Source organism: Gossypium arboreum, chromosome 11, assembly GCF_025698485.1.
Source record: "Gossypium arboreum isolate Shixiya-1 chromosome 11, ASM2569848v2, whole genome shotgun sequence".
Classification (NCBI taxonomy): Eukaryota; Viridiplantae; Streptophyta; class Magnoliopsida; order Malvales; family Malvaceae; genus Gossypium; species Gossypium arboreum.
In genome coordinates this window covers 131,596,278-131,618,377 of record NC_069080.1, presented here as the reverse complement: position 1 = coordinate 131,618,377, position 22,100 = coordinate 131,596,278, and the positions used below count along the sequence as shown (strand labels likewise).

General features: G+C 31.2%; 1 protein-coding gene and 1 long non-coding RNA gene across 4 annotated transcripts; one reads left to right on the top strand and one right to left on the bottom strand.

Annotated features, from left to right (window-relative positions):
* Positions 1-5,739: 5,739 nt before the first annotated feature.
* On the top strand, positions 5,740-9,210 carry LOC108474867 (receptor-like protein EIX2). 2 transcript variants are annotated; one of them, XM_053021026.1, is made up of 3 exons: positions 6,110-6,345; positions 6,435-6,492; positions 6,600-9,210. In XM_053021026.1, exons 1-3 carry the CDS (start codon positions 6,257-6,259, stop codon positions 8,820-8,822), a joined length of 2,370 nt encoding a protein of 789 aa, XP_052876986.1. In that variant the 5' UTR covers positions 6,110-6,256; the 3' UTR covers positions 8,823-9,210. The 2 variants fall into 2 exon arrangements, with proteins under 2 accessions (XP_052876985.1, XP_052876986.1); XM_053021025.1 differs by having other exon boundaries at positions 5,740-9,210.
* Positions 9,211-17,101: 7,891 nt separating this feature from the next.
* LOC128284019 (uncharacterized) lies at positions 17,102-18,673 on the bottom strand. Of its 2 annotated transcripts, XR_008274307.1 has the most exons (3): positions 18,462-18,673; positions 17,501-17,542; positions 17,102-17,345 (listed from the first exon to the last, which is right to left on the bottom strand). It is a non-coding gene; the product is annotated as an uncharacterized LOC128284019 (long non-coding RNA). The 2 variants fall into 2 exon arrangements; XR_008274308.1 differs by lacking the exon at positions 18,462-18,673 and having other exon boundaries at positions 17,501-17,619.
* Positions 18,674-22,100: the final 3,427 nt, after the last annotated feature.

The following is a 22,100-nucleotide window of genomic DNA, read 5'->3' as shown; positions in this document are numbered from 1 at the left end:
GTCTTCTTAAAGGTTTCTCCTTGGAAGAAGATATTAAGTTTCATAAGAAGGGCAAGTTGAGTCCGCGGTTCATTGGGCCTTATCGGGTTTTGAAGCGAGTAGGCCCAGTGGCTTATCAATTGGAATTGCCTCCAGAGTTAGACAGGATTCACGATGTTTTTCACGTCTCCATGTTAAGGCGTTATCGTGCTGACCCTGCTCATGTCCTGCCAGTTGCAGAAATTGAAGTTCAGACTGATTTGAACTTTGAGGAGGAGCCTGTGCAAATATTGGCTCGAGATGTTAAGGTTCTAAGAAGGAAATCTATCCTGTTAGTGAAAGTATTTTGGCGTAATCATGGAAGGGAATAAGCTACTTGGGAATCAGAAGAGACTATGCGTCAACAATACCCTCAACTAGTTGGATCAGGTAAATTTCGAGGACAAAATTTCTTTAAGGAGGGTAGAGTTGTAACGCCCAATTTTCGTGAATTCGTGAATGTTGACATAGGTTTAATTATGTTAGTGGGCCTCTAGAAGGCCCAAGCTAAGATAGAACCCGACAATTTTAGTTAATTTTGTTCCATAAGAAAAAGGGGGTGAAATTATGAAATAGGACCTATGTGAAAATGTTTGAAAATGCTATAGGCTAAATTGAAGTGGCCAAATAAATAGGAGTGCAAAATAGAAGGATTTGCATGACAAACCTCCCATTTTACATGAAGTGGCTAGCCATCATGTTGTTGTAGACAATATGAGCACTTGATATCCATAATTCATGGTACAAATTGATAATGGGTTAGGTAAATGTTCCATGATAATAGATTAGGTAAATATTCCATGATAATGGGTTAGGTAAATGTTCCATGATAATGGATTAGGTAAATGTTCCATGATAATGGATTAGGTAAATATTCCATGATAATGGGTTAGGTAAATGTTCCATGATAATGGTTTAGGTAAATGTTCCATGATGGGCATTTCATGTCTTTTGTATTAAAGAATTAAATGGATGAAATATGAAATTTTATTAAAAGAAAAAGGGGTGAAAAGAACAAAGTTTTGTCCATCTTTGTTCATCATAGCCTAAAGTTAGAGAAGAGAAAGGAGAGGAGAAAGCTCTTGAATGTTCGGTCACTTGGGGAAGAAAATTGAAGGTAAGTTCATGGTAGTTTGCTTCTATCTTGATGTTCATGAGTTCTTCTTGATTCTACCTTAACTCTTGAAGCATATTTTGGTTTTAGTTGTGTTGTGAGCATTTAGTCATGATTTAAAATGAAGGAAATGGTTGTTGTTTCATGTTCTTTTGATGAAAAATGGAAGATAGGTGAAGTTGAGCCAAACAAATGAGCATGCATGTGCCTTAGATGTTAAAGGGAAAAATCAGCTAGCATGTTGTGCTTTAAAATGATGAAATGGAGATTATACTTAAGTAAAATCATAGATATGTGATGATTGATTGGTGATATACATGTTTAAATAACAAGCATGCAAGTTAGGTGTGAAAGAGTGATTTGGTAATAAATCTGCTTGGGACAAAGCAGAGAACGTGACTTTGGAAAATCACCATAAATTGTGGGAGATAAGTTAGAAGCTACATAAATTATGTAATTAAAGCTTAATGAGTCTAGTTTCAAATGGAATAAACGAGAACACATTTTGAATTCTGTACAATGAGAAATTTGATTCGTAATGAAGAGTGGTCAGATTAGTCAAACAGTGAAACATGGGGAACTTTGAGAAAAATCTGGTATTGATTGGCTAAACCAAAAATTCTGAAAAATTTTATGGATAGAAGATATATGAGTCTCTTTTCAAGGAAAATTAATGGAACTTGATTTAGAGTTTCGTAGCTCCAGTTATAAATGATTTAGTCCTTTGTTGCTCGGGAAGACGACTTGCGGTGAAATTATGATTATGTGGTAACCATTGACAAAAATTTGTTAATGAGTTCCTTATTGATTTCTTATAAGCTTACTATGATCTGCAGGTGTGGTTGGCTGAATATTGTAAGGGGTTAATACGTAGTTTGTATTTGAATAGTTAGATTAACGTGTTAGTAATCCAATTGTAAGCGGTTCGTGTGTGGATCTCGTCAGCATATCGTCACAAACAGGTGTGTAACTAACACCCTCTTTCTTAGTCTAGATCGGCAAAAGTCGAAAAGTCGAAATGCCGAAAACCGGTATTTTCTAGATTTGTGAGTGTGCGATGCTCGTGAGGTAAATTGATTAATGTTTTTGATAAGTTGCAAAATTTGGACTGCAAAGTGCATGATTTCTGTGCCCTCGATATTTTTGGGCTTAATGGGCCAAAATTAGAATGATGTGCTAACGGGCCCAATTCGGTAAGAACCCTCGGTACGTGATTCTGTTAGTACGTGAAAAGTAGGAATATGCATGAAAAACCCTAAAATAGATAAATTACTGAAATACCTTTAAAAGTGAAAAATTTACAATTTTACCCTTAGTAGATAAATTACCGAAATACCCCTAGGGTTAAATTGACCTAAATGCATGTTTGACTGTTGTTATTTACTGCATGCCATGTTGTTATTATCTGATGCATGGGATTGGGATATTGACGGAGGAAGTACTGAAAGTGGCTTGTCCACGTCTTGGAGGCTTTGCCTCAATTTATTGATAAGCGAGCAAAGAAGGTTGAATCGTGGAGTGTTAAATTTGGGTGGGTTGAGCTATTCCCACATGAAGTGTAAAATTTGGTACGGTGGAGTGTAGTGGTTGGTGGGTTGAGTAGTCTCCCAAATGGGCTTGCATATGTTATTGATGTTGCATGTATTTTGAAATGGGCCTATGGGCCATCATTATCTGAATAAGGGCTAAGGCCCGCTTTATTGTAATCTGAAAAGGGCTCGGTCCATTACCACATTATTACGAATGGGCTTAGGCCCAATAGGCTTGAGTGACTTGGGCTTTGAATGGGTTTTCCTTACACATCGAGTTTCCCCAAACTCACCCTTTTATTTTCATCCACGCAGAAATCCTCAACCATAGTGGGCTTGGAGTCGTGAGGGAATTTGAGTGGCCATTGCTCGAAAGTTTGATTTTCTTCGGTGAACTGGACATCCTTTTATTTACGTTTGAAGTTTTGGGTTTTAAATGTAATAAGGCCGCTTAATTATTTTTGATGGTTTTAATATGTATTACTAAGATAGGTATTACTTATTTTAACTGTTGAAATTGGATAGCTTTAGGCGTTTTTCAAAAACAACAATTGATTTCAAAATAACACGACAATAAGCAAAGCTTCCGCAATGAAAGTATTTTCCAAAATTAATCACTTTTCTTAAAAATGATTTAATCAAATTAGTTTCCTAGAAATATCCATGACGTTAAGGTGTGGCAATGGCGGCATGCATGTCTAGGATTGGATCCGAAGGAGCTTGGTACTTAGCGGTCAGATGGACTCACCACCTTTTTAGGTTTCCTACCGGTGCATGACTTCCATTCACTTTAACCTATAATGAAATTATCTTTTAAAACACTAAGTAGGTTTTTCGGATCAACAACATAAAATGTTTTGAACGCTCGATGTGGCATGTCGGATCCGCCATAACGTCTGGTAGGGTTTGGGGTGTTACATTATTATTATTATTATTATTATTATTATTATTATTATTATTATTATTATTATTATTATTATTATTTTACTTAAATCTCATATTTGTTTATACTTTATTTTTCATTCCTTTACTTTCAAAATATTTAAATTGAGCTATGTATATACCTGTATTTATTTACTTACTACCATTTTGTTATTTTGTTTTATTTAATTTTTTCTTTTATTTATTTGCTTACTTTCATTTTTTATTTAAACTTTTATTATTTTTACTTGTTTGTTTACTTATTTTTATTTTATAATTAGCTTGTTTTTGTTCATTTATATTATTTTTGCTCGTATTATCGTAAATTTTATTAATGCATTTATTGTTATTCGGTATGCATATTAATGTCGAAATTTATTTCACTATCAATTCGTGTTACATTAATCTTTACCCGAAGCATTAAAATTTTTATTTTAAAATAAGCAATATTCCACGTTTTTATTTCGAAAAGTTGTACCCTAACTTACGGGGTTTCGATTTTCTCGACAAATCTAAAAAAGCGAGCATTTTTTTCTTATAATTTTTGTAATCTTGGGAATTAAGAGAAGGTCGTGTTTTAACTTACGGAATATGATTTTACTTTCTAAAATCAAGATAGTCGAACACCTTCTAAAATAAATTTTTTGGCGTTTATTCGCTATCGGGAATTTAAGACATTGTATCCTAACTTACGGGACGTAAATCTTTTTTTCGATTACCGTGAAATATGCCCTTTTCTCAAAATTTTCAATTAAATAATATTTTACAAAGGATCGTATTTTAAAATCTCTTCAAATTTTCGATTTTCGGCACTAAGACATTAATTAATCAACTAGGTACCAATTTTGGGCATTACGAGAGCGCTAATCCTTACTCGTACGTAACCGAATTCCGAACCCATCTTTCTGAATTTCGTGGACCAAAATCTTTGTTTTAATAAATCGAACCGTTTATTAAAAGCAATCATTTTTCGAGGTGACCTAATCCCCCCATCAAAAAGGATTAGTGGCAACTTCCAGTTTCGTTTTCAAAATATCAATCGATTTCAAAATGATTTCAACAACTAGTTATTGTGATGATATTTTAAAGATTATATAGTCTATCTATATAAGACAATCTGTGGCTAGTGAAGATTGGTCGGATTCAACTAAATCATTTACAAATGAATATCATATATATTATATATCATACAGACATATTAAAATGATGTTAATAAATAAATTGATATACTTTTATTTTAAATTTTTAATAACTGAATTTAAAGGTTTTGTTAAAATGCATGTTTACTATTAATCAAATATTGTATACTGATAATTTAAGATTAAATGACTTTTTTTCAATTATTTTCATTGAAAATGTTGGACTCTCATGTTGTTTTAGATGGAAAAATTTTAAATTAAAAAAATCAGAATGCATCGTTTTAAAATGTTAATGATTATAGCAATTTTATATGGGAAAAAAATTCGAAATTATTGAATGAAAAAAAAGTCAATTTTCAAGTGATTTTATACATCACATGACATGTTGCCATATAAAGAAAAATATTTATATAGGAAGGAAAAGAAAAGGATAGAGCAACAGGATATTCAAAATTACAAAATTTATGCTTAACCACAAATTGGTACCTAAATTAAAATATTTTTTCCATCTTGGTACTTAATTTTTTTTTTGTCATAAGTGATACCTAAACCATTTTGTTTTTAAATTGGTACCTCCGTTAGTCAGTCAAACCGTTAAGTCTATTTTAAAAAAAAAAGGTTGACTCCTAAATTGGTACCTAAAATATGCATTTCCCATTTGGGACCTAAAGATTTGTTAAGTTATAATTAGTACCTAAACTATTTTTTTCCCTAAATTGGTATCTCTTATAGTTCAATCATCAATCAAATCGTTAAGTTTATTTTGTTTAATAAAATAACTAATATAAAAATTGACATATGACAAAAAAGACAAAAAGTATTATTTTCAACTTTATGTTTAAACTTTATTTATAGACTTGGTTAAGTTGAGCTGCTTCTAAACTTTATGTTTTGTTGATACAGCAATGTAAACATAAATTGATTTATTTTCAACATTTCGCTTTTCTGACTCAAATTCCGTCTTTTCCATTTTCTTTTCCTTCTTTTTATCTCCTTTAGCTTTTCTTTCTTTTTTTCTCCTTCAGCTTTTAAGACCTAAAAAGTCTTAAAGAATGTGGGAGTGGGGCTTTCTTCATCAACTTTTGTTTGACTCAACTTTATAACATTTTATGGAAATTTAAATTTCTATCAATTTAATGCATTTTGTTGAAGAAACTTACTTGCGCTTCATGTATTTTTTGTGTTTTAGCTAAAGCTTACTCTATATATTTGGAGTTGTGAGCCATGGCAATTGCAACCATGACTACTCCTCTTCCAATCTCCTTATTCCCTTGTCTTCTTCTCATTCCCGCTCTCTGTTTTTCCATTTGTCATGCCAATTCCAACCTACTTTGCATTCAAAGTGAGAGAGAAGCTCTTTTGAAATTCAAGAATCATCTTATTGATCCTTCAAACAGGTTATCTTCATGGGTTGAAGGAGGGGATTGCTGTAAATGGATTGGTATCGTCTGCCATAACTCAACAGGCTACGTCAACCAACTGCACTTGGCTGCTCCTCCTCTTTCAGAGCCTGATTTTGACGCAACACCAACTGAATGGGAAGCTTACGAGCGGTCAAAACTACGAGGCAAAATAAATCCTTCACTGCTGGAGTTAAAGCATCTCAGTTCCCTGGACTTGAGCAGTAACAATTTTAGCAGCATACATATTCCGAAAATTTTCGGTTTGCTGGAGAGTTTAACTTATCTTAACCTCTCTTATGCCCAATTTCAGGGAGCAATTCCTCATAACCTTGGGAATCTCTCAAAGTTGCAGTATCTTGATCTTGGAGGTAATGATCTCAAATCAAAAAGTCTTCAATGGGTTTCTGGACTTTCTTCCTTGCAGTACCTTGATTTGAGTGGTGCGGATCTTTCTAACGCAACTGATTGGGTACAGGTGACATTCAAACTTCCTTCTTTGTTAGAGTTGCACTTGTCAGGTTGTAGGTTAGAAGATGACCCATCTTTCATCAGTGTCAATTCTACAAAATCACTGGTTGTTCTTGATCTTTCTTGGAACCGCTTTTCTTCAGTACCTAAGTCGATATTTAGTCTTCATGGTCTTGTGTCCATTGATCTTAGTGAGAATTCTTTGGAAGGCCCAATTCCAGATTACTTTGGGAACATCTCGTTTCTTGAAGTTCTTGATTTCACTAATTGGAATCATCTCAATTCGTCCATACCCAATTCCTTGTATAGTTTAAACCGTCTTCAGTTCCTTAGTCTTAGTGGTAACCAGTTACAAGGAACAATCTCAAGTGCCATTGGAAACTTGAGCTCTGCTACCTACCTTGATCTTTCAGAAAATCAACTAAACGGCCAAATTCCCTTGTCTATAGGGCAGTTATCATCTTTGGAGTTGTTTGATGTTTCAGAAAATCAATTAAATGGTCAAATTCCATTGTCGATAGGGGAGTTATCATCTTTGGAGTTATTTGATGTTTCAGAAAATCAATTAAATGGTACTTTTCCATTGTCTATAGGGGAGTTATCATCTTTGGAGTATCTGGGTTTTGGGTATAATCTATTAGAAGGAGTTGTATTAGAAACCCATTTTTCTAATCTCACGAGATTGACAACTCTAGCAGCATCACAAAATCGGCTTAGATTTGAACCAAACTCAAGCTGGATTCCCCCATTTCAATGTGAAAGGATCGAATTGGGTCACTGGCATCTTGGCCCAAAGTTTCCCCAGTGGCTAAAATTCCAAAAGAAATTGTCTTATTTGGATATCTCCAATGCAGGAATTTCAGATGTCATGCCCACTTGGTTTTTGAACCTTCCCACTCAATTTGAATATTTAAATCTTTCCTCTAATCAACTTCCAGGAGAGATTTCATATTTGAATGTGAGCAACTTTGTTGATTTGAGTTCAAACCGATTCATTGGCCCATTGCCAAGAGTACTCCCAACTTTACAATTTCTAATTTTATCAAATAATTCATTTTCGGGATCTCTTTTTGAATTACTTTGTAATTCATCAAGTAGAAAACGGATGGAAGTTCTTTACATTGATAAAAATCTTATCTCAGGAGATATTCCAGATTGTTGGAGTCATCGCCAGGATTTGAAAATTTTAAATTTGGGAAGCAACAAATTGACCGGCGAAATCCCACCTTCTTTATGGCGTCTAAATCTTACAATGCTAAACCTTCGAAACAATACAATGTTTGGAGAATTGCCATCCACATTGCAAAATTCTCCATACTTGATTATGTTGGATCTTAGTAAAAATCATTTCAGTGGAAGTGTACCAGCATGGATTGGTGATAAGCTCTCAAACCTTGTGATTCTAAGCCTTCGATCAAATAACTTTGATGGCCATATTCCTCATAAAATTTGTGATCTTCAATTTCTTCAAAACTTGGACCTTGCCAACAACAACATTTCTGGAGTTATTCCAAAATGTTTTAATAATTTAAGTGCAATGGCCACAACAAACAAAACCAATAATTTTGTTTTTGCGAAGGATGTAGATTTTTACTTATTTTTTTTGAACGCATTTCTGATGTTGAAAGGACGAGAGGATGAATATGGTAGCACACTAGGACTTGTTACCAGCATGGACCTTTCAGCTAACACTCTCACAGGAGAGATCCCCAAAGAAATTGGTAGTCTCGTTGGACTATTGTCTTTAAACTTTTCAGGGAATCTCCTAACAGGAAATATACCAGACAGCATTGGCAACATGGAGTTAATGGAGTCTCTTGATTTGTCCATGAATCGACTAAATGGTGAAATCCCTCCAAGTTTCTCCAATTTGAATTTCTTGAATCACTTCAATGTATCCTACAACAACTTGAGAGGACAAATCCCAACAAGCACTCAGCTTCAAAGCTTTGACAACTTGTCTTACGTGGGCAATCATCTTTGGGGACCTCCTCTCACTAAGAACTGCACCTCAAAAGGTATTCCAACTGACGTTGCAAATAATGGAAGTAGCAGTGAAGGAAGTAAAGTGAATTCGCTTTATGTCAGCATAGCTCTTGGCTTTGTAATGGGATTTTGGGGTGTAGTGGCTCCCTTGTTTTTCATCAGGTCTTGGAGTATTGCATACTATCGAAAGTTGGACCATATCTGTGGTAAACTGTATGTGTTTTGGGCTACTATGGGTATGTAGTTTGATAGGAAAAAAGCATGTATAATTGATGCATCTGATCTAGGTGTGCTGCTACATGATTGTTTGATGCTAAAAGATTAGTTTTTGTGTCTGTCTACTCGCATGGTGTTCTAACAAGGCGGCCCACTCGTTGGCATAAGCGGCTTTGTCATATGTAAACCATATAGAATGGGGTGGTTTTTTTCCTTGCGTCTTTTTTGAAGATTGTTGAAATTATATCTTATGTTGATACGAATGCGGATTACAGACAATAAGTTTGGGTGTATGGGGTGAGTCTGTTGGCTTGGGTTTAGTAGTCCGTCTCCTCTTTGTGTTCACTTTTATTTTTTTATTTTCTCATTAATGAATTTATTCTCTAAAAAAGTAGTAATTTTAGACACATATAAAAGTATAAGGATGAACTACACCCAATGTCACTCTAAAATAGGGTTTGTCCTATTTTGGTCACTCTAGCTAATTTTTTTCTTAATTTAGTCACTCTGATTAATGTTATTATTTGAACTAGTCAATGTCATTAAAAATTTTGTTAATCCATTAATAGGTTGTTATTGTAGCACATTAGCCAATTGAATTATCACACATGACACCAGGGACAGTGCCAGGGGGCTAGCAAAGGCCCCATCTCCCCTAAAATAATTTTTTTTTTCATTTAGGCCCGTTTATAGTTTATAATATTTTAAATTAGTAATGGTCAAATTGTACTTTGACACCACAAAAAATGATAAAAATTTGATTTGGTTGGTTACATCGGTCAATTTTTTAAATTTTAAGGAAATAAGTCATTTTTGAAGAGAGTGTGTGAAAGCGTGACTAGTTGAGTGCGCTTTCTGCACAAGTGGCAAGAAAGCTCGCTTAGTTAGACAAGCTTTCACACACTCTCTCCAAAAAACGGTTTAATTCCCTAAATTTTTTTTTAAAAAAAAAGTGTATTTAGTCAATTAACAAACTTTTTTGACATATATGGCTAATTTAGCCTACAATTAAGGATTTAATTTATGATCTTATTATATATTCTACGTGTGTGTATATATACATATGTATATTATCACTATTTCATATATAGATATGTATATGGCCACAAGATAATTATTTATACTATAATAACATGTTTGATTAAGTTTAGTGTCATAAGTTGCGACACCACTCAATTGGTAAAAACATGGAAAAGTTAAAAGTTATTTATTTTTAATATAGAGTTAATTATATCATTTAAATCTTTTATAAAACAAATTAAATTTATTCAGTCAAATTTGAAAAATAGTCTTTCAGTTAAACTCTGTTTACTTGTTTCAATCAAACACTGATTAGTTTAGATTATTTTACTATTATTTGACTTATGAATTTAGCCTATAAATAGGCTCTTTTACAACCTTAGAAAATACACCCATTAGAGATTAGAACTCATAACACATTTAGAGAATTTTGTGTTTAAGTTTTGTGGGTTCTTTATTTTCGGGTTTTCGGGGTTTAGGTTTTATCTCCATCTTTTTTACTCTTCGTTCTTTTGCCATTATAATAAAATTATCTTTGCCCGTGGTTTTTTATCCTCTTTGGAGGGGTTTTTCCACGTTAAATTTGTGTGTTCAATTTCTCAATTTATTCTGCTATTTTCTTGTTCGTTGCTTAATCGGGTTAAAATCCTAACAACTCAATTGGTAAAAACATGAAAAAGTTAAAAGTTATTTATTTTTTAATATAGAGTTAATTATATCATTTAAATCTTTTACAAAACAAATTAAATTTATTCAGTTCTCTTAAACCAACTATTTGTTGAGGCAAGTTGCGTGCTTCTAAGATGAGTGACACTAATACTTGTCATATTTGAGTTGGCAAATTTATATGCAACAGAATCTTTTGATAATTAGTTATTGTGCTGATGTTTTGAAGATTATATAATCATTTGATTGGATTCAACTAAATCATGTAAAATGAATATCATACAGATATACTAAAATGATGTTAATAAATAAATTGATATACTATATAATATTAAATTATTTTTTTTTAGTAAAAATTATAGTGTAGGAACGTCGAGTAATGTAGAGCAATAATGAATGTAATCAATATTCATAAAGCCAATGTAAAACAACATTATTTTATTTTTAAAAATTTTATCACTAATTTTAAAGGTTTTTGTTAAAATACATTTTACTATTAATCAAATATTTTATAATGATAATTTAAGATTAAATGACATTTTTTCTATTATTTTCATTGAAAATGTTGGACTTTTATGTTGTTTTAGATGGAATTTTTCTTAATTAAAAAAATCAAATTGCATCATTTTAAAATGTTAATGTTTATAGGTATTTGGTTTAGGAAAAATATTTTTGGAATTATTGAATGAAAAAATAATTTCAAATTTGTCAAATGATTTTATAAATCTCATGACATGTCGTCATAAAGAAAAATAAATTTGGATTTATATAGGAAGGAAAAGAAAAAGGATAGAGCAAGAGGATATTCAAAATGAGATTATAAAATTTAGGCTTAACTCATAAATTGGTATCTAAATTAAAAAAATTTTAACTTGGTATTTAAAATTTTATTTTTTCACAAGTGGCATCAAAATTTTGTAAGTCAATCGATCAACCCCTATCTCTGAACCAGTACCCCAATCAATTCCCAGTCCAACCGATCAATCCAGTCCAGTTTTGAAAACATTGGATTTGGTCGATGAAATAACTTTTTCGATTTCGTCAAGTCGAACAAGCAAGCGGTGAAATTTGAAAATATAATCAATTGTCAACATCTCAACTTTGAGAGAGCGAATTTCAAGCATACGCTAGTATTGTCATACATTATAAAAGAAGAAGAAAAATAAAAAAAGAATGAGAAAAATAAAAGAAAGAGAAAGTTATAAAAGGAAAAAGAAAAAAATTAAAATAATTTTAAGTCATATGACATGGCGATTATTATTAGCTAGAAGTTTTTTAAATGGGTATAACATTTTGGTGTAAAAAATGTTCAAGTACCAAAATAAATAAAATGCATAGTTTGTGTACCAACTTATAAGCTAAGCCTTGTTTAAAAATATATTTAACGATTAGACAAACACAGTACCAACTTGAAAAAAAATGTAGTTTAAGTACCAAAATAGGAAAAAGGATATAATTTAAGTATCAATTTATGAATTAAGTCTAAAATTTATATTGAAATTTGTGAAAATTAATAAAGTGAGTTTAGATAGAGAATGGATATGTTGAGCTAGGTTAATTGGGAAGCAAGACATAATAAATATTGGTATAATATCAAATTTAACTTTCAATATTTATATTTTTATCAATTTAGCCCTTATTCTTTTTTGAGCTGAATTTGACGTACAATATTTTAAAAAGAGTCTAATTATTTTTTTAATGGAAATACTGACTAAAGCATTCAAGTTTTTAAACATTCTACATGTATTTATATTAACGCGGTATATAAAACAAATAGTGTCATGTCAGCATCAAGTATATGTGGACTGTCACACTCCTAGCATGCCAACATCGCTAAAACATTAGTTTTTTTAGTCAACAAATTTTTTTTAAAGCAATTTGATTCTTTTTGAAAAATTAATGGTCAAATTTAACTCAAAAAAAGAATAAAAATCAAATTGATAATAGATGTAAACGGTAAGGGCTCAATTTGACATTATGCCATAAATATTTCTTTACATGAGAGAAAATTTTTCAGATTTTATTTTAAAACACAAATAATTTTACAACTTTTGGCCAAAATAAATAGGAAATTTTACAACTTTTGGTAACTAAACTTTCTTGAGAAAACTCAACATGAAACAATTTGTTGTTTCAATTTACTATCAGAACAGAATGTTTCGATCAGTACGTGGTACCAAAACAGTATCAAGTACTATAGATTGAAGTTCTATATTGACACTTTATGATTTGGTTTTTAAATCCGGTAATAATAATAATAATCCTCTCTCCTAACTAAAGCAACCTTTTCAAATAATTAAAAAATAATTTTTAATCTCCACTCATGAAAATGGAATACATTTTATTGTCAATCATTTATCTTTTCGGAAAGCATCCACAGTTAGAAGATTAATTACCGTTACCGGTGATGGATACCGAAAAAAAAATTTTAATCCCGCTCACAAAAATGGAATACATTTTATTGTCACTTATTTAACTTTTCGAAAAGTATCCACGGTTAGAATATTAACCACTGCTATCAATGATGAATACCCTGATTACCGCAAGAAAAATAACTTTTGATATTGAGAAAAACAGATTTAAGTTGAATTTTTAAAAGTAATATTTTAAGTTCTAAAAATATTTTATTCACATATAGAAATTAGAAAATTTCAAACATTGGAGCTAAGCCAAAATTCTCCAATGTCTTAAGAATCTTAAGTAGTAATAAAAAAAAAAAAAGAACCTCGTGTTGAGATATTTATCAATATTTAAAGAGTAGTGCCGGCCAATTTACTTCCAAGTCATTAAAATGAAACTTCAGTCCTCCATTCACAATTAAACCCTTCTCTACATTTTCTTCCATATCAGTGAGGGGCTCGCATTGATTAAAATTATGTTTTGGATATCTTAAAAATAATACAAATTTAATTTAATCTTTTAAAAATTATAAAGATATAGACTATTAAAATAGTTAATTATATTTTATTATAGTAAAAATATATAATTTAATTCCATCTCTAAAAAATATTTTCTGACTTTGTCCATGATACATATGATTTATAAAAATAAAATAAGACACGAATTTCATGCTTTCACTTAACTATTTTATTAAAAAAAAAAAGAAGAAGCTAGTTTTAAAATTCAGCACAATTCTATTTAAAGCCCTACGGTGTGCAACAAGAAGCACAAAACCAACTGTTTTTCCTTTATTTTGAAGTGTCAAAACCCAATTTCAAAACCCTTTTTATTTTGAAAACAATGGGAATCGACTTTTGAAAACAAAAATGTGGAGTCGCCACCAATCTCATAGTTTAGGTGTGATTCGGTCACCTACTAAAACGTTTTGTTCCATTAAAGACAATTTTGGTTCACATAAAAATTAAAAATGGGTTCGGGAGTCGGTTACGCATGAGGAAGGTTGAGCACCCTCATTGCGCCCAAAAATTGATACCAAATTGATTCGATGCTATCCCTATATCAAAGGCTTTTTTTTTTCTAAAAAAATGATCTTTCGAAGTATAATTCTTTTTTTTAAATGTTTGACTATTTCAAATTAGTGGTCAAAATTCTCTCGTTTCAAAGATATGCGGCATCATATCCAGCATGATTAGACACGATCTCTTAAACCTTAAAAAATACGATTGATTTTTTACCCTCAAAAACTTGTATGTTAAACTTATAAAAGGATATCCAAATATCTAGTTCACCGAAAAAATCATACCCAGCACGGTAGGGCACGATTTCCCGGATTCCCCAAATATTGAATATTGCCTTAGTTCAAAATTTTTGACTAATAAGAAGAATTGGAAATCAGCTTAAAACACGTTTATTGGCTTTAAAATAGATGGAATATTTAATGCATTGTAACAAAACATTTGTATAAAAAAGGGTTAATGAACATGAAATAATATGCACACATATAGTACAATAAACCTCAATTAATAAATCCAATAATTATGTACAATTATTCTAAGTATAATGTGACCAAAATTTTTAAGCATGGATGGTGAACAATCAATACAAAAAATAATATACAACAATAATTAACATGGCACAATATAAAGTGATTTCACAAAATATGTACAAAATAAAGCGGAAATTAGCAAACGATGTGGTATAATAATAACGAATTAATGAACACATAATATACATGCTATATGAGTGGATTTAAAAAATTAGAAATATATACTTATTGAAATAAATATTATAGCATAAAACATTTGAATTGAATAATATGCAAAATATTTTAAACACAAATTCATTTAAAATTAATAATATACATGATAGCTTAAATAACATATAAATATAAAAGAATAATAAAACACATGATAAGATATAATGTGTAGCAACGTAAAAATTTTGCTTTGGTCACTAGTTGAGGCGATTATTTGAAAATTTGAAAATTGACTTGCAATTTTATTAAAAAGGGGAGTCGCCACCGATCCTTTTTCCTAGGTGTGATCGGACACCTAATAAATCCTCTTTTTTAAAAGAAAGTTTGTTTTCTTTAACAAAAAGAAGGCCGAGTTTAAGTCTATGTTAAAAACCAGAAAAAGAATAGGGTTCAAGAGTCGGTTAAGCGCGAGGAAGTTATTAGCACCCTCGCGACGCCCAAAATTGGTATCTTGTTAAACATGTGTTGTCTTAATTTTCAAAAATACGAGTTCAATTTGACATTTAATCGTGATCCGATTGAAAAATGAGAAGTTTTAGTTTTTGGTTTTTTTTTTTAGAAGGGCGTCCCGTTTTTAACACGAGCCGACGAATTTCACCCAACATAGCGATGAAATCGATGACTTAATGTTAAATCAGTACGTTGCCTTATTTGTTGAAATTAATTAAAAAGTATGTGTAAAACATTATTAGAATAAGAATTCGTAAATAATACAAACAATGATGCCATTAACAATAAAAATATTAAAAACGAGAATATTAAAACAACAATAACAATATTTACAAGAAAATAAAAATAATGTACTACTAATATAATAAGAAAAATAATGTATTTATAATAATAATAGAAAATAACAATATATACATAAAATATATATATATATATATATATATACATGTTGATAATGATGAAAAGAATAATAATTATACTAATAATAGTGGTAATGGTGATGATCAAGGAGTATTAAAGTATGCATAAGTATGTACAAAAGATATATGTATACATAGTAATATTAAAATAAATACATAATAAACATATACTAATAATAATAATAATAATTATATAATAATAATGATAAAAGATGTATGTACACCAAATAACACATAATAATATTAAAATAAAATAATAAGTGACAATAGTGAAAATAGTAGGTAATAATAAATATAACGATATATGAAAATTATATATGCCCATATAATGAAATACATGTACTAATATTAATAATAAATATAATAGGATAAAATAGATATAATAATATATACATAAAATAGTATTAAAAGTATATATATAACATAGTATTCAAGAATTTATACATAAGATGATATAAAAATATATGCATGGAATAGTAAAAGAAATATATAACAAATAACCTTAAAAATATATATAATAATAGAATACATACAATATATACATATATTTAGAAATGATAATAATATATAAAAAAACTATTCATACATTACATAAATACGTACATAAATAATAATGGTGTTAGAAATATATAATATAGTATTAGAAATATACATAATATATAAATATATATATAACTAATGATATTAAAATATGTACATAATAATATATAAAATATTAAAAGAAAACATATATACATAACATATATAAAAAATACATATACATACATATAATACAATATGCACTAATGTTATATATAATAATAATACTAGAAATAATAATAATTAGTAATAATAATACATTAAAAATAATAATATGTTAATAACTAGAAAATTAATAATAGCAATAATAATATACATAATAATATTAATAATATTAGAAATGATAATAACAATATTTAATAAAAACGAAAATAAAATAAATAAATAAATAAATAAAATCAAAAGGACTAAAATTGAATTAAAATCGAAGTTTTAGGGCCAAATTTGAAATAACAAAAAAAGAAAAGGGCTTATCTGAACGCGCATGAAACAACGGAGGGCCTAAAATGCAATAACCCCATTTGCCCCCAAAACGCGCAGTATCAAGGGCACTAAATCAGAAACCAAAGTAAACTGCTGGGCCAAATTGAAAATAACAACAAACTTGATTGTAAAAGCATAAAAAAATGCGGAAGGACCGCGCGCGCTGTAGCACCCCAAACCCGGCCCAGAAGTTATGGCCGGATCCGACATGCCACATCGAAGCGTTCAAAACATTTTATATTGTTGGTCCAGAAAATCGTACTTGATGTTCAAAAGATTAATTCATTAAGGGTTAAAGTGAATGGAAGCCGTGCACCGGTAGGAAACCGGAAAGAGGTGGTGAGTCCATCGGATCGCTAATACCAAGCTCCTTCGGATCCAATCCTAGACATGCATACCGCCATTGCCACACCTTAACGTCATGGATATTTCTAGGAAACCGATTTGATTAAGTCATTTTAGGAAAAGTGATTAATTTTGGAAAATACTTTCATTGCGGAAGCTTTGCTTGTTGTCGTGTTATTTTGAAATCAATTGTTGTTTTTGAAAACGCGCCCTAAAGCTATCCAATTTCAACAGTTAAAATAAGTAATACCTATCTTAGTAATACATATTAAAACCATCAAAAATAATTAAGCGGCCTTATTACATTTAAAAGCCCAAAACCTCAAACGTAATTAAAAGGATGTCCAGTTCACCAGAAGAAAATCAAACTTTCAGAACGGGTGGCCACTCCGAATTCCCTCACAACTCCAAGCCCACTATGGTTGGGGATTTCCTGCGTGGATGAAAATAAAAGGGTTGGGGAAACTCAGTGTGTAAGGAAAACCCATTCAAAGTCCAAGTCAGCTCAAGCCTATTGGGCCTAAGCCCATTCAGGTAACAGTGATACTGGGCCAATCTAGACTAAGAAAGAGGGTGTTAGTTACACACCTGTTTGCGACGATATGCTGACGAGATCCACACACGAACCGCCTACAATTGGATTACTAACACGTTAATCTAACTATTCAAATACAAACTACGTATTAACCCCTTACAATATTCGGCCAACCACACCTACAGATCATAGTAAGCTTATAAGAAAACAATAAGCAACTCATTAACAAATTTTTGTCAATGTTTACCACATAATCATCATTTCACTGCAAGCTGTCTTCTTGAGCAACAGTCACTAAATTATTTATAACTGGAGCTACGAAACTCCAAATCAAGTGTCGTTAATTTTCCCTGAAAATAGACTCATATATCTTCTATCCATAAAATGTTCAGAATTTTTGGTATGGCCAATCAATACCAGATTTTTCTTAAAGTTTCCCATGTTTCACTGTTTGACTAATCTGACCACTCTTCATTACAAATCAAATTTCTCATTGTACAGAATTCAAAATATATTCTCGTTTATTTCATTTGAAACTAGACTCATTAATATTTAATTACATAATTTATGCAGATTCTAACTCATCTCCCACAATTTATGGTGATTTTCCAAAGTCACGTTACTGCTGCTGTCCCAAGCAGATTTATTACCAAATCACTCTTTCACACCTAACTTGCATGCTTGTTATTTAAACATGTATATCACCAATCAATCATCACATATCTATGATTTTACTTAAGTATAATCTCCATTTCATCATTTTAAAGCACAACATGTTAGCCGATTTTTCCCCTTAGCATCTAAGGCACATGCATGCTCATTTGTTTGGCTCAACTTCACCTATCTTCCATTTTTCATCAAAATAACATTAAAAAACAACAACCATTTCCTTCATTTTAATTCATGACTAAATGCTCACAACACAACTAAAAATCAAAATATACTTCAAGAGTTAAGGTAGAATCAAGAAGAACTCATGAACATCAATATAGAAGCCAACTACCATGAACTTACCTTCAATTTTCTTCCCCAAGTGACCCAACACTCAAGAGCTTTCTCCTCTCCTTTCTCTTCTCTAACTTTCAGCTATGATGAACAAAGATGGACAAAACTTTGTTCTTTTCACCCCTTTTTCTTTTAATAAAACTTCATATTTCATCCATTTAATTCTTTAATACAAAAGACATGAAATTCTTATCATGAAACATTTACCTAACCCATTATCATGAAACATTTACCTAACCCATTATCATGGAACATTTACCTAACCTATTATCAATTTGTATCAATTTTTTGTATCAATTTGTACCATAAATTATGGATATCAAGTGTACATTTTGTCTACAACAACATGATGGCTGGCCACTTCATGTAAAATGGGAGGTTTGTCATGCAAATCCTCCTATTTTGCACTCCTATTTATTTGGTCACTTCAATTTAACCTATAGCATTTTCAAACATTTTCACATAGGTCCTATTTCATAATTTCACCCCCTTTTTGTTATGGAACAAAAATTAACTAAAATTGTCAGGTTCTATCTTAAGTTTGGGCTTTCTAGAGGCCCACTAACATAATTAAACCTATGCCAACATTCACAGGATTCCCGAAAATTGGGGCGTTACACCCGCAATTAGCCCCTGAGAGGAAAAATGCACAGATCCTGAGTGGGTGGGGTCGGGTCGACCCGATCCAGGGTAAAACGATGTCGTTTTATGCCCTGGATCCCAAGGTCAAAACGGCATCGTATTACTTGGGTATTTAAACCCCAAAACTTTCTTTTTTCTTCATTTCAGCCTCTCAAAAAAAAATCTTCAAAAATTCTCTCTCCCACCCTTTGAATCCGGCCAGATACCGATGGGGTCTCCGCCACACGCCGCCGTCATCGGCCACCGTCGCCTGCCACCATTTCAAAAGGTAACTTTTTTTTAATAATATATATGTATATGTATATAAAAAGAGAGAAAAAAATTAAATAAAAAAACGAAAAAGAAAGAAAAAAGAAATTTCGAAAGAAGAAAAAAAGAAGAAAATGATGCCAATCACCTTCTATTGTTTCTGTATTTTTATTCTTGCTTTTGGTTATCTTTTGTTTTGATGTTATTCTCTGCTTTGGTGATCTGAAGCCCTTGTTTTGTGTTCGAAAATATAGTATATGTATTATATTTCTTTGCTGACCTTTTTACAATCTTTCACTTGGCTTTTTATAGCCATTTTTGGTTACACTATCTACTTCTATCTTTTGCTGCTGTTGCGTGTCCTGTTTGCTATGCAGGTGGTGGTTGAACGGTGGAGGTGACTGTGGGGCAGGTGGTGCCAGGGGATGGTGCTGATCGATGGGACGTTGGCGGCGCTTAAGGGTTTTTTTTCCTGATTTTTTGAAACCCTAAATCAGGCTAGTTGGGCCAAGAAATTGGGCCTGTGAGGGTTTGGGTTGTTAGGTTTAATTGGGCTGGGGTCTTTGTTGTTTGGGCTTGGTTATTGGGCTCCGAGTATGGGTTTGAAAATGGGTTAAGGGGTTTGTTATTTTATAGGCCAAAATTGGCCTACAACATAATGTAGATAATAAATTCATAAAACATGTATATATAAATAAATTTGGGAATAATTATTTGTAAAAAGTAGCATGAAATTAATAATGTATGAAAAAAATAAGTAAATATATAAATTATACATGTAACAAATTTTAAAAACCTAGTCATATACAAAAGGTAAAAAAACTATATCTACAAAATACATAAATTTAGTGATGTATATTTATAAAACTATATTTATAAAGGAATTTTGAAACAAATAATATATAACATAATTTTACATGTAACAAATGGATTTGGATTGATGGTATATGTAAATAATATATACATAAGAGTAATAAAATTTGAAAGTATATACAATAAGTAAATTGTACGATTTTCTTAAAAGAAATGCCTTAAACACATAAATAATGTTATAGGAAAGTATTCATAAAAATATTTACATAAAGCAATATGAAACTAATAACGTGGACTAAAGTAAAAATAATTTAATATGAGTAATGTACATGTGAAGAAATTTTAGAAATAATTGTATGTCAAAATAATATTGAATTAAAATATGGATGATAAGATTAACTTAATATTAACATAAATTATATATGTAATAATTTTTTAAAAAACACAATTATATACCAATTTGCTAAAAACTATATGTATAAAAATAACATTGCTTTAATAACGTATGTAAGTTAAATATAAGTACTAAATATATGCTTAATGATAACTTAAGTGACACATAAAATAAATGAATTTCTAAAAATATAAACATTAAAATATGTAAATAAATTCAAAAGAAATTATAAAATAACATAAAATTAATAGCATACATAAACTAAAATGAACTTTATTGCAAATAATATGCAAATTATCAAAATGATAGAATGAAAGAGCTGAAACCATTAAAAATATCAAAACATGTAATCCAGCATGTAATAGAGAGTAAATATGCAGTGACTAAAAAGAGGATAAAAAGCTTAATTAAAACAAAATTAACAAAAGGGTCAATTTACAAAAAAAGTAATCACAAATAGGATTAATGTGCAATGTGCACGAATGTATAGGGACTAGAATTGAGAATAGTCCAGGCCCCAAAACGTAGTGTTGCAGCGCAGACCCAATTGCAAAAATGCGCAAATTTTAGGAGAAATTTAAAAAGCAGGTGAGACGCAAACAGGGACTAATTGAAACGCGGCACAAAAGGAAAAGGACTATCCGCATGAATATCCCATTTGAAGCCCAAAGGTGCGGATCCGGGTCTTGGAACGAACTAACACGCGGACCCTCCCCCTCCCTTACACGGTGCTGTTTCGCTTTATAGATGATTTTAAGCCTTTTTTCTTTAAACATGACCTAATTTTAATCACTTTTTTAGAAACAGCAGCAGCCATTAACCCCCAATTGCTGGGGTTTCATTTAGCTAACAGCCAATGAGCCAATATTTTGATTAGTGGCCAACGACGTGCAATTAACAACCCGATCTTTGCCCGTGAAAATCGCAACCATGGAGATCTGGTAAACCAATCCTTCTCATTTCCCTTTTTTTTAAAAAAAAAACTTCAAATCGTATTTTGCTTCTTTAAAAACCAAACAAAACAGAGAAAAAAATAAAAATTGAAGAATACATTCGACCCTCGCCTGAGTCTCTTCATTTCAGAGATATTTGGGTTTTCATCGGTGTCAATTCATATACTAAAAGAAATCTAGCCCACCAAGAAAATAAATCGAAAAAGAAAGAGGAAAAAAAAACTCGAGATCACCTTTAATATTTTTTATTTCTTCTTTTCTATTCTGTGTGTATGCGTAAACATATAGTGTGCGTAAGTCCTCTTAGAGTACATTCAACGGCTTTTTATAGACGAATTCACAGAATAAAGTAAAAATAAAATAAAATTTTCATTGCTGTCATTTGCTGTGAATTTAGTTATCTCTTTCTTCTCGTGTGTTTTTTGAAGGAACGGCCGTACGGAGGAGCGGGGAAAGGTGCACGTGAAAGAGGCCGTGCGAGGAAACTGTTCGTGGGAGCCCGACCCCCTGGCACTGTTTTGGCACGTTCCAGAAGCTTCTAGTGCTCTCGGCTGTTGAGATTCCCCTTTTGGGTTCCGGATTTGGGCTAGGTTTAAG